Source organism: Pelodiscus sinensis, chromosome 14 (genome assembly GCF_049634645.1).
Source record: "Pelodiscus sinensis isolate JC-2024 chromosome 14, ASM4963464v1, whole genome shotgun sequence".
NCBI lineage: Eukaryota > Metazoa > Chordata > Testudines > Trionychidae > Pelodiscus > Pelodiscus sinensis.
This window is the reverse complement of record NC_134724.1, coordinates 12,461,397-12,480,628: the sequence shown is the minus strand read 5'-3', so window position 1 is coordinate 12,480,628 and position 19,232 is coordinate 12,461,397. Positions and strand designations below refer to the sequence as shown.

Here is a 19,232-nt window from a genome sequence, read left to right as displayed (position 1 = left end):
TTCAGTTCCTCCAGAACTCTTGGGTGAATACCATCTGGTCCGGGTGACTTATTACTGCTTAATGTAACATTTGATTAAAAAACCACCTCAACTTTGTCAGCTAAAAGAGTGGGACTCTCCCTCATAGCCTCTTCAAGCTTTGCCTTCCTTGAGTGCTTCTGTTTGGCAGCCTTCTCATCTCTCTATATATTAAAAAAAATAACTTTCCTGTAGGACGACAGAGTGACATCATCATGTCACTCTGTGTCCTGCCTGCCTCCTCCCTCTCTGTCCCCACCTCCTCTCCCAGCTCGAGCCCGACCTTGCTGCTTCCCCTCACCACTTGGGATTGCTCTTTTAAACCAGCCCCCTGCTCCCTTTCCTCCACCCCCACCCCACAGGGCTTTCAACGCCAAGAAACATGGCACAGTAGATGGCAGACCCCACACTACAGCTGTGACAACCCAGGGGCGGGAGGGAGGTTGCAGTGCTTGGGACAGTAGCCTGGGGACAGGCATTAGGAGCGAGGCTTGCAGCCAGGCTTATGTACCAGCAGTGGGCTCTGGGGCATTCCCCCGCCGCTGGTCATTTGGGGAGCCGGAGTGCGGTGCCCGTCTGGCCGTCCCTGTGGAGACTCACCCGCTCCCCAGCAGCTGCTGAAGCCGCCGTACTGACCTGTCCGCTCCTTGCCTTCTGCTCCCAGCGGACGGGTAGCCCTAGGCTCTGTGGGCAGGGCTGGGGCAGTGAGCAGTGCAGGAGAGACCTCATGGGGGAGAGGTTGGGACGGCGGCCTCTTGCGCTGCTGCTTTCCCCACCTCAGCAGGCTGCAGGACCCCAGGGCACTGCATGCACAAAGCACTACCTTCACCTCGCCGTGCCCCATGCAGGGTGAGCAGGTACCACTGGCCTCCAGGGTTAGTCAGGCCTGATGCATGCTCAGCCGTGATGGGGAGGGTTAGAGTTGGGGGGAACAAAAGGAGGATGGGAGGGAGAAGGGACCCTGGCTCCCAGAGCTGGAGGAGAAATTGGGGGTCTAAGCTGGTGTGGCAGGGAAAGGGGAAGAGATCTGGGCTGGGGCAGGGAAGGGAGAAAGGACCCGGGCTGGCGTGGCCTCAGCCCAGCCCTCCCCCGGTGGCTGGGGAGAGAGTGGTGGTTGCCTAACCCCCGTGAGAAGAGGGTTGGTGAGCGCAACGAGCAGGGAGCACAGTCCCCTAGTGTGCTTTAAAAACCATTCTAAGAGGTATTTTGTGCAGAAAGATGCTTTTGTGTGGTTGTAGTAGGATCAGAGACTCTGTAGGATGTTCTTTGTGCTGCCATAAAAGATGCGCTAGCTAGTAAAACAACTTCCTGATTCAATACTGTTCAGTTTGTTTCAGTGCCTGGCTAACAAAAGCAGCAATTGCAATCTAGTTTACTTTGCAACTTTTTTCCCCCAGCCACTGGTGCGTCTACCACTGTGTATGAGACTGAAGCCAACGGCAATCCCAGCGCTGACTTCGACCCTGAAAAGGATGAGGGAGAGGTTCAATACTTGATCAAGTGGAAGAGCTGGTCTTATATTCACAGCACATGGGAGAGCGAAGAGTCTCTGCAGCAGCAAAAGGTGAAAGGCCTGAAAAAACTAGAGAACTTCAAGAAAAAAGAGGATGAAATCAAACAATGGTACGTTTTGCCTAAGATAAAAGTGGGTGTGGAGCCTTGCTTGGGAAGTTCTTTAATAGCAGGGGCCATCTAAGCTTAGCCCAAGTGATGGCTGTTCATACAACTTGTCTGCAGCTCGTGGGCCATGCTGGATCATTGCTGTCATCTTCAGTAAAGGATAGTGCCACTCGATATGCTGGGAAATTAAAAAGCCTTAGAATTTCTCATTTGCTCCTAAGGTTGTTAAGGACCAGTCAATGTTAAGGACTAATCACTGGCCCTGGGCTGTGCACGGATTTCTGCATTCCTCCTTTGAAATGTACAAGAGCCCCGGCACGGGATCTTGTACATTTCAAAGGAGGAATGAGAAAATGTCAATGTTGGTGGAATTTCCATTGACTACTCGACTAGTCAGTTAACCGCAATTTAACATCCTTATTTGCTCCTCCCTTGCCTGACCTGCGTTTCCTTCTACAAAGCATATCCAGCTACTAGTCGGGCTTGAGAACTGTTTCACTGTTATTGTGGTTGTGGCCATGATTTAAGTCAGATTGGAGGCAGTACTCAAGAAATCCCCCAAATCTGAAAAACTGGCCAAGTGCCAGAGAGCTAGTCACACATGGATGCTGTATGCAGAGGCTGCAGGTCCCAGAAGGTGGGAGTGCATGTACATGTGTAACTGTATTCCGATCAAGATGAGCAGTACAGTCTGGGACAACAGGCAACACCTTTGTTTTGATTAGGAGCAGCCACAGGCCATGTTGGTCAATCTTGGCTCAGACGTTGCTTCTTGGCTGCCCCTATTGAGTAATAATTAAGGGTATGTCTAGACTACATCCTTCTGTCGCCAGAGGGATGTAAATTAGACATACCGAAATTGCTAATGAAGTGGGAATTTAAATATCCCGCACTTCATTAGAATAAAAATGGCCGCCGCAGCACTTTGCCGGCAAAAAGCGGCAGTCTAGACAGGGATTGGATGACAAGGAAAGCCTTTTCCGACTGATCCCTTATGCCTCGTGCAACGGGGTTTACAGGATCTCTTGGAAAAGGCTTTCCTTGTCGACCGATCTCTGTCTAGACTGCCGCTTTTTGCTGGCAAAGTGCTGTGGCAGCGAAAAGCGGCAGCCATTTTTATTCTAATGAAGCGCAGGATTTTTAAATCCCCGCTTCATTAGCAATTTCGGTATATCTAATTTACATCCCTCTGGTGACAGAGGGTTATGGTCTAGACATACCCTAAGGGCTTGACTCCACCAAGTTTTTATACTAGTTTAACTCAGCAGATTTAAACCCTGAGCATAACCTGATCCTTTAGAAGTGTGAAGAGTAGTTTATGATAAGCAATTGTCAGCTTGGATTGAGTTACCCTATCTCGTGAAATTATATAGGCAGGCAGGATTTTAATAGCTGGTTTACAAAGTGAGCAGGAGTAGAATTATTCTCAGTGTGCTCTGCCTCTTACCCTCATTTCTTTTCTCTCCAGGCTAGGCAAGGTATCTCCTGAAGATGTGGAATACTTCAATTGCCAACAGGAGCTTGCTTCTGAGTTGAACAAACAGTATCAGATAGTGGAAAGAGTGATTGGTGAGTGGGACGCTTTTCTAATAAGGGAATAGTAAGACCCAGAAATTCAAGTTTTACTTAGATCACAAAAACGAGTGTGTGGTGTTTTCATGCATTCCTGGGGAAGAAACAAATGCAACACCGTCTGTAATATGTAGAAATCTACCAGTTAAAGTATAGGAGTTCTGGATTGTAGTAATACATCTACAAACAACTTGAGCAAATTACTTGATCTCTCTTTGCCACAGTTCTTCCCTTGTAAAGTGGTATTGGCCACATTTCCCAGGGACGCCATGCTTTTTAATGTATTGCTGTTTGTAAAGTTCTGTGAAATCTTTGGATGCAAAATGCTGTAGGAGAGCAAAGTAGAATGTTGTGAGGATCACTCTGGATGACATTGTGCAAGAGTGAAGCTTGCATGTCAGCTCAGGCTTTAGGTTTTCTCTGAGCAGTGACTAAATGTAGTAGAGTAGCTTTCAGAGCACCTCAATAACATCATGCTGATTTCAACAGGAGTTGTGGGTATTCCGTGCCTTTGGCAATGAGGCCTCAAGAGTTGAGTGGTGTTTTCTGTCAATCTTCCCATGCACTGCAGAGAAGTTTTTTAAAACCCTCCTAACTGGTGGGAACTGTAGAATATATTTTATGCTCCCCATACTGATAATTAAGACACTAAAACCCTTGTTTATTTGCTTCTGTAAAACAGCTGTGAAGACCAACAAGTCTTCAATGGGACATTCTGACTTCCCAGGTAAAGTGTCCTTTAGCTCCATTTCTGGCTCCTCTAAACAATGCTATTAATTTGACCTGTCTTGTGGAGGTATTGGTCTCTGCCATAATTGCATTTCTGTCTGATGTGTTGCAGCTCACAGTCGGAAATTGTCCTCTAATGAGCCCGAATATCTGTGCAAGTGGATGGGACTGCCGTATGCAGACTGCAGCTGGGAAGACGAAGCTCTGATTAGCAAGAAGTTTCAACATTGCATTGACAGCTTCAACAATCGCAACAACTCCAAAACCATTCCCACGCGGGACTGCAAGGTTTGTGCGCTTCCCTTCTTTCTTGTCATTGGGTCTGCTCTGAGTTTTTTGAATGCCAAAGTTCTTACTGTATTTATATGATACACGGTGCAGGATTTTTTACAAGGGTGGTGATCACTTTAGAACTCCCTCATCCACATCAGTTTATTTTCTAGGGGTTGTCTGCATCCTTTCCAATTTTCCTCCCAGTTCTTAAGGCCCAGAAATATTCATCATCTGTTCCTTGAAAAACAGTGGCTAGGAAATCCCTTTGGAGCACTCTTTAATTCTTAGTCATCTGGAGGGGCTAACTGCTGAGCAATAAAAATCACTTTTTCCCTCCTGCTTAGCAGCTATACACGCTGTCCTTTCAGCATGCTAATGTCATGCTGGCATAGAAAGCAGAGCCAAGAACTGGCATGAGCTAACGCAGGAATTCAAGGGAAATAACAGATAACAATAACAATAAATGTATCCTCTCTTCTGCAGTTCCTCTTGATCCAAGAGGAAATGAAGCATATAAATACTCTTCCTTAGTGGGAAAAACAGACTTCTGCTTAGTGCTGTTGTCTGCACATGTTTTTGAATGTTCACTGTTTTTGTACAATTATTTGGTCTAAAGCCATAGATAGATGAATCCCTTCGCATCTTATCCCATCTGTAAATTTGACACAATAATACTCATTTACCCCACAGGTGGAAAATGAGGCTTAATACTTGCAAAATGCTTTGTGAGCCACATATAATAGAGAGTTAGAAATGCAGGGTTTTTATTACTGAGAAAAAAAGGCAACACACCAGGAAGGAATAGGAATGGCGGCGGGGGGTTTTGCACCATATCAGTTACAATTAAGAGGGTGGGGTGATAGCAAGAGAAGGAAGCAAAGGAAAGAGGCAGAGAAGGTTGCTTTGACACTTCTGGTCAGCATGTTGCATGCCACGGCTTGTTTCATTTTGGGGGCTGTCCTACAGTTCTAATACTCTGTGTCTGGGTGGATATGCAAGAAATGTTAGCAAACTCTTGTCACTGATATTTGGATCTTGCTGCTGAATGTGTGGCTAAATTGCAGTTACAAGCACTATGTGTGTGTGTGTGTGTGTGTGTGTGTGTGTGTGTGTGTGTGTGTACGTACGTGTACACAGTGCTTTTTTGTAAACAGAAAATGTGCCGGTACTAGGGCTGCCGAGCAAAAAAAAAAGGGGGGGGGGGCAGGGGAAACTTGTTGAGCAGAGCAAAAAAAGGCTCTGAGGTCATGACCAAAATGCAGTCGCGGTCCCTTTAATTGCTGTGTGTCCTGAGCAGGCTTCTGTCCAGCATGGCCGGCTTGGGGGGGTGGGTGTGGGTGTGTGTGGGTGTGTGTGTGTATCCGTTTGTCACAGCGGTTTTTATTCACTGAGTTTAAAGGTCTATTCTTCAGTGAGTTTTAAGGATTCTGCCTTTTTAGGTATTGAAGCAGAGACCCAGGTTTGTGGCTTTGAAGAAACAACCTTCTTACATTGGTGGTGAGAACCTGGAACTCCGTGATTACCAGCTGGAGGGGCTTAACTGGCTTGCTCACTCATGGTGCAAGTATGTCATCCTCTTGTGATGGGTAACACTCTGGTTTTGTTCAGGGCGGTAGCATTAACTTGTGTTTAGAGCTATTGAGCCATCTTTATTCCTAATGTTTCCCTGTTACACCACAGGAGGATCTGGCCCTGTTTTGATGTTTTGTATTTTTACCTGTCCTACTTTCTGCACTTTTAAAGCTCAGGATCTCAAATGTTGTTGCATGCATCCAGCAAAAATATCCCAGCTTCCTGCTGAAAGGGGATGAAAAATTCTCTCTCTGGAAACGTGGGAGGGAGGGAACCCCATTGCTTTCTGTGATTCAGTGTGAACATATGCACTTGAAGCAGCATATTTATTCATTAAACTGCATTGCTGTTCCTTTGGCACTTCAGGATTGGCAAATGGGGACCATCATAAAATACGAGCTTAAGAGACAGTGAAAAGAAAAGCCCTGTGTGGGCTGGTGTATTGTGTGCACGGGCAGTTACATTTCTCTGGCTCAGTGCTGTGGAGATAGAATACGGTGTTTGGTCCAGTGGCCTGTTCCAATCTGGCAAACCCTGTTGTCCTGATAGTCAAAGGATAAATGTCTCTTTCGCTCAGCTTGCCTGAACCGTCTCCTGTAGGAGAGCCCCACAGTTTGAAAAACACTCTTCTAAATCTGGCCACTGGCACTTTTCTTTTGGCTTTGCATTTCCTTGCCAATTTGGGGGCAAATACAGTCCAAACGTTGACCCTGTCACTCAGAAGCAATTTGCTGTAGTATTTCAGTGACCTTTCACAAGGCATATCTTTCATTCTCTATCATTACATGTTGGCACTTAGTAAATTGATACAGCATGGTATTTATTGCATCTCTTTTTTTTTTTTCTCCACCTTATAGGAACAACAGCGTGATCTTGGCTGATGAAATGGGCTTGGGGAAGACTATCCAGACAATATCATTCCTCTCCTATCTCTTCTATCAACATCAGCTGTACGGCCCCTTTCTGATAGTGGTGCCCTTGTCTACTCTGACTTCGTGGCAGAGAGAGTTTGAAATCTGGGCACCAGAGATTAATGTGGTCGTTTACATCGGGGACATGATGAGCAGAAACACGGTGTGTAAACAGAAGGCAGGGTGGATGGCAGAGGGGAGAACATCTCTGTCCATAGATTGTACATAATGTATAGAGAAGCAAACTCTGGGTTGTGACATTACAGCTAGTATAACTGTGCGATTTAGCCAAGTTTAGTAGATTAGAGGCCTCAGCCTTCCCTGTCACTTAAATATGTGTACAGTGAGTATTTTGTTTAGTAATGAAGGCACAGACAGGTAGGACTTCACTGGGCAATAGAGGAAGCCTCAGGTCATTATTATGACTATTATGAAGTCATTATTACAACTAATAATGAGACAGTGAATATCAAGAGAATTCAGATGATGGGAAGATTAAATGGCTAAGACAGTCTAGTTTAAATGACTGGCTGTGCCACAGACTGCCTCTGTGAGATGGGGTAAATGACGTGATCCTGTGAAATGAGGATGATAATCTTTCCTCTCACTCATTCTTTGTCTCGCCCCTCTGTAAATTATGGACTCTTCAGGGGAGACTGTCTGGGGCCATGTTCTTGATGATAATAATAATGGAGAAATGCTCCTTTAACAGTGTAGGTTGAAGTTTGCATCTGAACTGTTATCTCCCCTCCCAGATCCGTGAATATGAGTGGATCCATTCTCAGACGAAAAGGCTGAAGTTCAATGCACTTATTACAACATATGAGATCCTCCTCAAAGACAAGGTGCGTAGTGGGCAAGGGGTATTTCACGTAAATGACCTTGGTTCTGCGTGAATGGGGATGCCTCCCTCCAAACCAGTGTGTCTTGCACGGTGTGTAGACCATCTGATGATGATCCAAACCTGTTTCACCCACCCGCCGCTCACCCGCCACTCCTCTTGTGATTGAGAACACATAAATGCAACCCACCATTATTTGGTGGGCTTACAGAAGAAAAGAGTTTGCTATAAATATAGCACAGTAGTAGTGTTGTTCATGATTACACATATTTATAAGGCACCTCTCACTGTGGCAGCTAGGCTAGCTGCACGTCTTAATTTGGGCTATTAACATACCCAGTCAGATGAACAAAACTCTGCATTCCCTTGCAGCCCACAGCTGTTTGATGTGTGGAAGAGAGGTAGAGTGTTGGAATTATGACGAAAGGGTCAGGAACAATGTTCCTTCTAATTTCTTTCATCCTTGTGCAGATTTTTTCCTTCCATGTGCAGAATAAGTTTTTTATGTGCACTGAGGCATGTGTGAATGTGCACCACCAGTAGAAACAAAGTGTACCCGTGGATGCTCTGTTAATCAGCTGGGTGGCCTCTGAATCTCTCCTGAGCGGCTGCACGAGCACACAGCTTACAAGGAACACTGATCAAGAATAGTGCACCCTCCCAGGAGAGAGCTGGATTTTACAGTTTCAAAAAGAGAAAGTTGCCTGGAGTGTGCCAGGCAGCCCTTTCTGTGAGTCACTGAATCCTGTGTGAGAGCAGAAAATTGGAGGAACAGATACTGAATGGCTGACTATGAGGTCTTATTGCTTTAGCCCCATAGACAGATTAGCTACTGTAGTGTTAATGCTGCTCCTGCACTGTGCATGCTGGAGCTTGTGAGCACAGCAGGGACTCTGCAGTCATTTGGCGGGGAGAGGGGCAGAAGGGATTAAAGAAATGTGGGATAGGGGGAAGGGCTGTGCTTTTGGAATTTAAAAAGAAGAATGGTTGATTTAAAATCCATCTGTTTGCTGAAAATCCCTTAATACTTTGCGGGCATTTGGTAACATGTTAACTTTGAAACATTTGTGCTCACCTGTGAGAGGAACAAGAATTGATGAGGTATATCCCGCAGGCATGTCACCAAAGGAAACACGTCTTGGTCAAGCTCACTGAAAACAAAAGGTGCTCAGGAACCACAGTGATGGGGGTGGTATAAGAATCTAAATAGAGCAGAATGGAATGTGGTTATTGCAACACTACACAGCTGCCTTTAGTCCCACAGAGAAATTGATGTAAAATACTTGCAGAGCCGGTCTGATCTGGTGTCTCCTTTGGTTTTGTTTTTTACTCCAGACTGTTCTGGGCAGCATTAATTGGGCCTTTTTGGGTGTGGACGAAGCCCATAGGTTGAAGAATGATGACTCTTTGCTGTATAAAACGCTGACTGATTTCAAGTCCAACCACAGACTACTGATCACTGGGACCCCACTTCAGAATTCTCTCAAAGAGCTCTGGTCACTGCTGCACTTTATCATGCCAGAGAAGTAAGCCTCCTTACTGTGTACTCTGTGTACCTCAAAAGATACCAGGGCGTGTGTCTTGTCAAGTGTGCCTCTCTTAACTAGACACGGTGTACGAAATGGCTCAGTTTGGGAAAGTACAGGAAGAAGTGAGTGAAACTGAGTTGGTTAGAGTCACTGAGGGATGTAGGAGGTCAGGATTTACTGTCGTGGTGTCCTGACAGGTCTCCTGCTCTGTCAACCAAAAGGCAGCATGCATGTATGCTCAATGAAGTGTGCCCTGTTGACTTGTGCAATTAGTCAACCCAGCAGACCCTGAGAGAGCCCACAAAGCAGATAAGGATCAAAGGTGCCTGGCCAGGTTGATTGTTAAAAAAAGTACAGTAATAGTGGTCATTAGACCCTACCGAACCACTACGCATATGTACTCGTAGCAATGGACTAGCTCGATCAGTGGGCAATCCCACTGCCACGTCTCGGCTGGACAATGTCCCCCCCCACCATGACACCACTTCATATACAGATACAAACAAGTTACACATCACTCCTGACATGTCAGGTTACCCATCCTCTCACGCAACTTAGGTACCACCCATCACCCTGCACCTCGTGGCTTCATTAGAACATCTCTATTCATCATGCTGTCAATTTAGACTCTGTCCTGAATCTGGGTTGGTATCTGTGGGCAACGTGGGTACCAAGGTCTTTTTTAATGAGATGGTGGTACCATCCTTTTGGAATGCGCTTTTAACATGACCAATGCCAATTACTGTTCTACAGTAGGTACCTAGTACCAATTACTGTTCTATATCTGGACCAATTTCCAATGAGTGTTTTACACTCGCAGCCCTGATCATGCCAAGTTCTGTGAGCAGGGGCCTGCCTCTTGCTCACAGCTTAATTTTGCTTTATATTAGCCAAGTTTTGCCCATTGTAAGTGAGGCCTCAGGCCTCCAACCAGGCCTGTGCCGCATGGGCTTTTGTTTCAGACCCTCATCTTACTACAAAGGGAGAAACACAATGAAACAGGAAAGTAGCAAGTACTAAAAGGTAAATGAATGGTGCCAAGAGCTAAACTGTGTTGGCAGCAGGCGGGCTGGGTAAGGTAATATACTTCCTCCATTTCTGTCCCTGGGAGTGGCACATCCAAAGAGCCAAACACCTTTTTAAGCAACCATTCAAATTATTTCCAAGGCTCGCATTGAAAAGAGGAGGCCAATGAATGAGAGGGAGGAAAAAAGGCAAATTTTAAAACTGTGAAACAAAATCTAGTTGGAAGGGTCTACGGAATATGCAAAAACTGCTGCCACGAGAGCATTGACCAAGGACAAAATAAGGGGCCTTTGGATAGTCTGTGATTTTAGGTGAGAAGGATCAATACAGAGCCACAATTGACAAGGTGTAAAAACATTTTAAAATGCTGTTGTTCAATTTTCAAAAGTGACTTGGGATCTTCGAATCCTAAATCTCATTGGCTTTCACTGATTTGAGGACTGGAGATCCTTTGACTATGTAGTGTGCCTGCTACAGAGATTGTAACCTGCTGGAGTAAGGACCATGCTCTGAATTACTGTGATAGCGAATGGTGCCAATGGTTTTTTGTCTCTGTAGAATCTGGTGTTAGTACTCTTCCTCTCTAATTGCTAACTAATGGTTCTTATCTGCTTCTTTTAACTATCCAGTCTTTAGGTGCTTATAGACTATCAGTTTTGCCTGGTACATACTGCTCGGCTTTCCTTTTGATATTTATATACCCACTGCCTCTCTCTCTCCCCCCTCCCTTCCCATCCCATTTTTTTCCTCTGCCAACCCCCCCTCCCTTTCCCTATTTATTTTTGGTTCTGTACATCCAACACTCCGGTCATCTGAACAAGTGGGTGTGCCCACAAAAACTCATGATACGATCTACATGTTTTGTTAGTCTTTAAAGTGCTGTTTTTGTTGTTTTTTAAGTGTATCCTGTACAGACGAACTCATCTATGCCTCTGAAGCGTGTGATAGCTAAATAATTTCAATTGGATAATTATTTCATGGTGTTGCTGTGCGCAGTTTAGATTACCATTTAATTCAGATGGTTTTGGATCAGGCCCTTAAACTGCTGACTCATTATACCCCAAAGTGTTTACATCTCATTTGGGGTGTACGGTTTGGAATCTCTGGGGTGTAAAGTATTAAGGACATACAAGGTGTTGACAGCAGATGACTTAGACAAGGGGTGGGGAACTTTTTATGGGTTGGGGGCCATTGACCCACAGACAAATCAAAACACTCACTGACGTGGCTGTAGACTGAGAAGGAGAAAGACACTCCCCATATTCGCTCCCACACCAGAGCCTGGGAGGCCCAGCCTAGTAGATTTTGTGTGCTTCAGCCCTATGGTGGGGCAGTGTGGGGCGTAGGCTTCCCAATGCTGGGGGTGGGGCCCTGAGCCTTGGGGGGGTTGGACCTAGGTGGCCTCTGGGGCGAGGTTCCCCACCCCTGCTTAGACACTCAAGGGGAGTGAGATAATTATCGTTTATTTGACCAATATCTTTTGAGCTATGCAGAGCTCTTCAAGGCTGACAAAGGAACTTCTAGTGCAGGGGTTCCCAGCCTGGGGTACGTGTACCCCCAGGGCGTACGAGAAGCTTGTTAAGGGGGTACTGGGAATATTTGGTAAATAACTAGATTATCCTAATTGAAATATTCCAAAAGTAGTAGTGAAAAAAGTTGTGGATTCTAGAGTCTAGAATTTATTTCCTTTCATATTGAATAGGGGGTACGGAAAGTTTACTAAAAACCAAGGGGGTACAGGGACCGAAAAAGGTTGGGAATCCCTGTTCTAGTGTCACAGTAAAATGCTGGAAGGTGGAACAGATTGTTTAGCATAAGGCATTAGCATACACTGTAAGTCAGCAGTGTCCAACCTCCGGTCTGCAGCCCGTGGCCAGGCCGCCGCGGCTCTGGGGGCCGGGGCTGGGGTACACCGCTCCCGCTATGACTATTGGGAGAGGTGTGTCCTGCCCCGCCTCTCAGCCAACCAGCACTGGGCAGCGGCGGTATCTCTTCCGGGACACAGCAAAGCGCTTTGCTGTGTGGTAGGAAGGCCACGTGGAGCCCGGCATGGCAGCCTTAGAGCAGCCGTGTCCTGGGCAGCAACGCTCAGCTGGAGACTGGGAGGTAGCGCAAGGCTAAGTGAGGAGGGCAGGGGCTAGTGCTGGAGGGCTGGCATTGAGGGGCGCTGGGACAAAACAAATACTGGGGAGTTCTAAGGGGTGGGGAGAAGTTATGAATTTAAGATCCTTGGTTCATCTTTTGGAAGTGTTGTGCAGGTTTTCTTTGAGCCTGAGGACTGAAAGGAGTGATTGTTTTGTGAAAAGTGTTCACCCACATGTAAATTGTTTTTTTATTATTTTTCTGTGAGAGCTCACTAAGGCTATGTCTACACTCGCGGCTTCTTGCGCGAGTAATATGCAAATGAGGCTAAGCGTGGAATATCGCCGAGCCTCATTTGCATACCTAATGAGCCACCATTTTTTTCAGAAGAGGCTCTTGTGCAAGAAGGAGCGTCTACACTGCCTCTTCTTGCGCAAGAAAAACCCTCTTGCGCAATGCCGTTCTTCCTGAAAAGTAATAGGTGTAACGGCATTGCGCAAGAGGGTTTTTCTTGCGCAAGAAGGGGCAGTGTAGACGCTCCTTCTTGCGCAAGAGCCTCTTCTGAAAAAAATGATGGCTTATTAGGTATGCAAATGAGGCTCGGTGATATTCCACGCTTAGCCTCATTTGCATATTACTTGCGCAAGAAGCCGTGAGTGTAGACATAACCTAGAGGTGTTAAAATGTGTTTATTTTTGTAAGCGTGTAACCACTGAAAATGTCATGTTTACATGCAGAGGCAGGGGCAGAATAAATAGTTTGTAATGCACTCTCAGCTGATTGGCATTGTGTCAGCATAAACAGCACAGAGACTAGGTAAGGGGCGTACTAACCCACCCCTCCTAACTTGTACCCCCAGGTTTGAATTCTGGGAAGATTTTGAAGAGGATCATGGGAAAGGGAGAGAGAATGGCTACCAGAGCCTTCACAAAGTCCTGGAGCCTTTCCTTCTGCGGAGGGTGAAGAAGGATGTGGAGAAATCCCTCCCGGCCAAGGTGGAACAGATTCTCCGGGTGGAAATGTCTGCCCTGCAGAAGCAGTATTATAAGTAAGGCATTTACTGAGCAATTGAACGTGCCCAGTAGAAACAGGTCTGGTGGGTTATTTCGTTAGTGTGTCTAGTGGCTGTAGTTCTATATCCCCCAGCCATTATGAGATGCACCAGGAGTGGCAGCCTTCTTCAGTAGGGGAGGCTTTCCAGTGAGAAGCAGAATAAAGTACTACAGTCTCTTGCCTACATTTTACCTGCCTCTGGGGACATGCTACAATCCCCTCCACACTGGGTGGTTTGGTTTTAAAGTGGAGTAGCAGCATGCAAGGTGGAGACCAGGCCTATCTTCCTCCCATAGAGGCCCGTATATAAATATGTTGCCTTGTAAATAATGTCACAGAAGGCGGAGGGTTGGAATTTCAAGAGAGGAGTAAGCAGAGTTTCATATGATGGAAAAGGAGATGGGTGGGGAGAAGGAGAAACAGCTTCCCTAGCGTAATTGTCTCTACAAGTCTCTCCGGTCTGTGCTGTCCCCCAGAGAAATGACAGGGCCTGACCTGAGGATTTTGTTTCCCTGACTGCTGCCTGCAGGTGGATTTTGACAAGAAACTACAAGGCTCTCTCGAAGGGGACCAGAGGAAGCACGTCTGGCTTCCTTAACATTGTGATGGAGCTGAAAAAGTGCTGCAACCATTGTTATCTCATTAAACCTCCGGAAGAAAATGAAAGGGAGACTGGCGCGGAGATGCTGATGGTGGGTAGTTCTTTGGCGTGTAATTGCATTCCCATGTACTTCTCCCTCCTGGCTGTCTCCATGCTACAATAATACCTTGCAAGCAGAATTCCTGTTGCCTCTGTCCCATGGACTTGCTCCTGTCTCCTTCCCACAGCCAAACCGCTACTTCTCCAGCCCAGTTAAGGGTGACCTTGTGTCTGGTTAGATTGGATGTGGGCAAGATGGACATACAGCGTAAGGTCAGGCTGTGATGGTTTTGTCTCTGTCGCGCGGCCTTCTCCGTATAAAGCTCTGTGACGGGGCTGGAGTAATGTTGGGACAAAACTGCGTTGAAGAACCAAGGACATGTTGGTCTGTACAGTGCATACGGAAGCGTGGTTGGAAGCATCTGTTGGAATGACTGTTACTTCTTCAGTCTCTAATCAGGAGCAGTGGAAAGCTAATTCTCTTGGACAAGCTGCTGACCAGGCTGCGGGAGAGGGGTAACCGAGTCCTGATCTTCTCCCAGATGGTGAGAATGCTGGACATCCTGGCGGAATACTTGGCTATCAAGCACTATCCTTTCCAGGTGAGGCGGGTTAGGGGTGAGCGCGCGCTCTGGGCTCGCTTGAGCATTCAAATCGGGGAGCACTGAGGTGACATAAGCAGTCTGAGCGCTCAGCCTCCATGAGCCAGGTAGTGCCAACTGCATGAGGCTCTAGAGCAGGGGTGTCCAAACTTTTTTCAAAGAGGGCCAGATTTGATGAAGTGAACATGCGTGAGGGCCGACCATTTTGCCTGACATTCTTTGAACCATTAAAATTAAATGCAAATTAACTATTTTATGCAAAGTTTATTGCAAACGGCATACTTTTCATTTCGTCACATGGATGACAAATCTAAACAGGTGTTAAATCACTCTGCCTTTCATATCTGAAGGCCAGATGAAAAAAAAAATCCAGAAAGCTGAAATATATGTCAGGAACATTGAAAAGTACATTACATATTATTGGTAATAAAGGTTGTCTGTCAACTTTTAAGTTCAAAAAATATGAACAGGAACATAACACCAAGTATACATGTTGAGTCCAAATATATTTATAACTGATTTAGACCAACTGACATTAACTGAGATTTTACAATGTATTCATCTCAATACATATGGATTCGTTGGGGGCCATAAAAGATAGATATTGCCAAATTACCCGGGGGGCCGTATTAAACCGGAACACAGGCCGCAATTGGCCCGCGGGCCGGACTTTGGACATGCCTGCTCTAGAGCAAAGTGCATCCGTGTGAACTGGGAATCTCCATTGAATTCCTGCTCCTTTAAGTGCTGATAAAGCCAAGGGCGGGGGGCGCTTTTGTGATGTGAGCCTCTAAGGAAGGGGAGAAGTCAGTGTCTGAGGACTGATCATTAAAGCTCTGTGCTGTTTGCGTTCTGGCTACCAGAGAGATGGCCCTTGCTCCTGGCACTGTCTTCTGAGCAGATGCACGTTTGCTAAAAGTCCCGAGGTGTGAACCAGCCCTGAGTCTGATAGCAGAGAGCTCTCAGCATTCCCTTGCTGGAGTGACAGAGCTCATCAGGATAGGCTGAAAAGCCTGTGTGTTGTGCCTGTGGGGTGGGGCATAAACTGGCTGCCCTGTATTTCTCTGCGGTGGATGCTGGCTCACTAGGCAACTCGCACCTTGCTTTTATAGAATTACACGTGCGCCTGGCCCGGGCTGCTAGGAGCGTGCTTTAAACATGCAAAAGCATAAGAAATAAAAGCCCAGTCTTTGCAAAACATCCCTTCCTCCTCCAGGCATCAGCATCAGCCTTTGATAAGCTCCAGAGAGGTCTGTAAATGCAGAGATCCTGGCGGGGAGCCTGTAATGGGAGCTGAAGTGTCACCCACCGTGTGACTGCTGCCTAAGCACGCTCCCCGCCTCCCTCCCCCTCGGCACAGCCGGTTCAAGCAGTGCAGTTATTTTTAATCAGTTATTTTTAATGATTAAATGCTCCAAGCTGAAGGGATGTAGGACAGGAGACGGTGGAGCTCCCAGAGCATTGGGACAGCAGTTCCTCAGGGTTCCTTTACTTTCTTTCTTTCTTTTATCATTATTGTTGATCTTTCCAGCGCTTGGACGGCTCGATCAAAGGGGAGATCCGAAAGCAAGCACTGGATCACTTCAACGCTGATGGCTCTGAGGTACGACAGCTGGGGGTTCCCTGCCTGAGGGAAAGCTGCTTCAGAAGGGAAGGGGATGGGACGTTCAAGCGTGTGCGAGCTCACCACTCGGCTGCACTGCTATTTGTGCTCAGGGAGTGGCTTGTTACAGCGCCCAGGCTGTGTCTGAAGACGTGGCCAGTGGCATGTTATGTATCTTGGGGCTGTTGGTGTTGCTCGTTAAATGCCCCGATGCCTCACAAAGGGTGGGACCTGAAAATCCGACTCTGTGAAGGATTAATCCCCATTAGACGTTCCCCTTCTTGGACCTGGCAGTACTGAAGCGCTCATTTGATAACTTGCACAGGCTGGAGCCGTGAGGTGGTTCCTGCATTGGAAATGTCAGAGGAAAGAGTGTGCCTGGCAGGCAGGGGTGTCTGGTGGCAGCTGTGAAGGCGCAGAGTCCAGAGGGCTCACTGGCTTGCTCTGACCACATGCATGTCACTTGGTTGCTTTGTGCCTCAGGCCAGCCAGCGGTCTGAAAGACATGACTTTGCCTGGAAAGCCAGAGCCCACAGATGGTAAAGAACCAAAGGAGACAAGGCCTGGTGCAGATAGGAGAGCAAAGGAGCTGGCACTGAAGGGAGGAAGGGGGTTCGCAGGGAGGTGTGAACTCCAGGGCTGCCCAATTTCATCAGCCTGGCTTTGGTCCTGCCCTTCCCAGGCAGTGACTTGCAAAGTCCATGCTAGGCTTAATTTTGTGTGAGGCCGTCCGTCCTGCAGGAGTACGAGTGCAAGTACAGTGCAATGCACTCGCCTTTGCCTGCTGCTCATGGGCAACCCCATACACACCTTCATTTGACCTTCAGAAGCAACAAGCCGGAGGTGCCCTTTCTTCCAAGCTGTTTGTATTCTGCTGCCCACAGCGACACCTACTGGGCCCACCCCTTCAGCGTCCTGACCTCTCTGTCACTGACTGTAACTCCCGGGGACACATGCTGCCATCTGTCAGCTACACCTTCCTCTGCTATCCTGATGTGGTTTAGTCCTGGGGGTGCTAATGGCTGCCATGCACCCGTGCCCGTCGACTCCTATACCCATCAGCATCTCCCAACGCCACTCATACTAGGACTGCTTAAATGGATAGGGTGGGGAATCCTTCTTCCTGCTGCACGTCGTGCCACTGCTCGTGCTATGCTGCTCAAATACCAGAGTTCTCTGTCTTTTTCCTTTTCCCACTCTCCATAGAAGAGGAAGATCTTTCTCACATGCTGCCCCTGCTCTGAGCACCTCTTTGTCTCAGACTGGCTTCATACTCTGTCTCTTTTCACGGCCCTGTGATGACTCCTGACCTCTGTCCCTAATAAACCCCCACTCCCAGACACTCTCCATTCTCCCTTCGCATTCGATTACACCTTCCTCTCCCTTGACCTGGCCACAAAAACACATGGCTCTGTAGGGCATATTGTAATCTGTATTAATTCACTGGTTGTTGCACAACATGTTTTTAAGCACCTGAGATCACTTTTGTGAGCTGTACACCGGTGTCTTGTCGTTGTACGTAGGACTTCTGTTTCCTGTTGTCGACACGAGCTGGCGGACTGGGGATTAATCTGGCTTCTGCAGACACGGTGGTTATCTTTGACTCGGACTGGAACCCCCAGAATGACTTGCAGGCTCAGGCTCGGGCTCACAGAATTGGACAGAAGAAGCAGGTCAGGAGAGCAGCCATGGATCCGTTGTGCTATGATACAGTCCGGTCCTACACTGTAGCTCATGCATGTGTGTCAGGTTGCTGCAGAGCTGGGCCGTGTTTGGCTTATGGGGGCTCTGCAAATGGGTTCCTTCATGCTGAGCTGCATAATCCTTCAGGTTCCCCAGAAATGCAGGGTAAGCAGGAAATCTGAGAAGCAAAATCAAATCAGCCCAAGTTTGCTGAAAACCATACCTGGATTCTCTCAATACTCATGAATCTGTACTGAGTATTAAGTCGATCATGAAACCAAGCAAATTTCACATGGTTCTTAGTTTCATCACTAAGGCTATGTCTAGACTTCATGGCTCCGTCGACGGAGCCATGTAAAATAGTTTATTTGGCATAGGCAAAGAAGCTGGGATTTAGATAATCTCTGCTTCATTAAAATAAACATGGCCGCCACGCTGTGCCGATGATCAGCTGATCCGGCACAGCGGAGCAGTATAGACGCACCGCGGTCGACAAGGGAAGCCTTTGTCGTCCACTCTGGTATGCCTTGTGAAACTAGGTTTACTGGAGCGGGTCAACAAAGGCTTCCCTTGTCGACCACGGCTTGTCCAGACTGCTGCGCTGTGCCGGATCAGCTGATCATTGGCACAGCGCGGCAGCCATGTTTATTTTAATGAAGCGGGGATTATTTAAATCCCCACTTCTTTGCCTATGCCGAATAAACTATTTTACATGGTTCCGTCGACCGAGACATGTAGTCTAGACATAGCCTAAAATTGCCCACACCTCTGGCATCAGGCATTGGCTTCAGGCAGGGGACACTGTCAAGGCTGGGAGGCCTAAAAGTTATCAGTCATTTTTGAGTAGAAGCCTGCAGAGCCAGTATGGGGCTTAGAGCAGACATATGTTTCAGCTGTAGTTTTTTTGCAGGTCTGTTGTGTTTCTTTGTTTACATACACGCAACACCCACACACCCTCTCCGTCAGGGTGTGTCTACATAGCACCCTGAACTTGAAATAAGATATGCAGTTTGCACTACGCTAATTGCGTATCTTATTTTGAATCTATTTCATAATGTTATTTTGAAATTTGGTGTGTCTACAAAGTACCAAATTTTGAAATAACACGCTATTTTGAGCTATTCCTTATCCCTCTTGCAACAAGGTTTACCGGGGTGGCAAAATAGTGCACTCGTTATTTCAAATACTATTTTGAAATATTGTGTAGACATGGGGTAGCTATTTTGGGATACCTCCAGTATCCTGAAATAGCTGTGCACTGTAGAAGTATCCTCAGACTCTAGTTACAGGCTTGATGCAGAAATTACTGGCTGAAGTTCTCTGGCTTGTATTATGCAGATAGTGAGACTTAGATGATCATAAAAGTAATTTCTAGCCTTGAAATCTACAAACAATATTTTGGGGAGGTATTCTGGAGTCTCTGATCTAGAAAGCAGGCTGGAGAACTGGCAAGAACAGCCTTTCTTGCGAATAGTTTT

General features: G+C 46.9%; 1 protein-coding gene across 9 annotated transcripts in view; it reads left to right on the top strand.

Moving 5' to 3' along the window:
- Positions 1 to 19,232, top strand: part of CHD2 (chromodomain helicase DNA binding protein 2) — a 108,649-nt gene that overhangs the window by 56,433 nt on the left and 32,984 nt on the right. For all 9 annotated transcript variants that reach the window (XM_075897005.1, XM_075897006.1, XM_075897007.1 and 6 more), the window contains 13 exons: positions 1,416 to 1,641; positions 3,107 to 3,207; positions 3,893 to 3,937; positions 4,052 to 4,227; positions 5,652 to 5,776; positions 6,642 to 6,858; positions 7,451 to 7,540; positions 8,872 to 9,062; positions 13,033 to 13,221; positions 13,756 to 13,918; positions 14,316 to 14,468; positions 16,000 to 16,071; positions 17,595 to 17,744. In XM_075897005.1, coding sequence (XP_075753120.1) covers positions 1,416 to 1,641; positions 3,107 to 3,207; positions 3,893 to 3,937; positions 4,052 to 4,227; positions 5,652 to 5,776; positions 6,642 to 6,858; positions 7,451 to 7,540; positions 8,872 to 9,062; positions 13,033 to 13,221; positions 13,756 to 13,918; positions 14,316 to 14,468; positions 16,000 to 16,071; positions 17,595 to 17,744 — 1,898 coding nt within the window. The remainder of the gene's footprint in view (positions 1 to 1,415; positions 1,642 to 3,106; positions 3,208 to 3,892; positions 3,938 to 4,051; positions 4,228 to 5,651; positions 5,777 to 6,641; positions 6,859 to 7,450; positions 7,541 to 8,871; positions 9,063 to 13,032; positions 13,222 to 13,755; positions 13,919 to 14,315; positions 14,469 to 15,999; positions 16,072 to 17,594; positions 17,745 to 19,232) is intronic.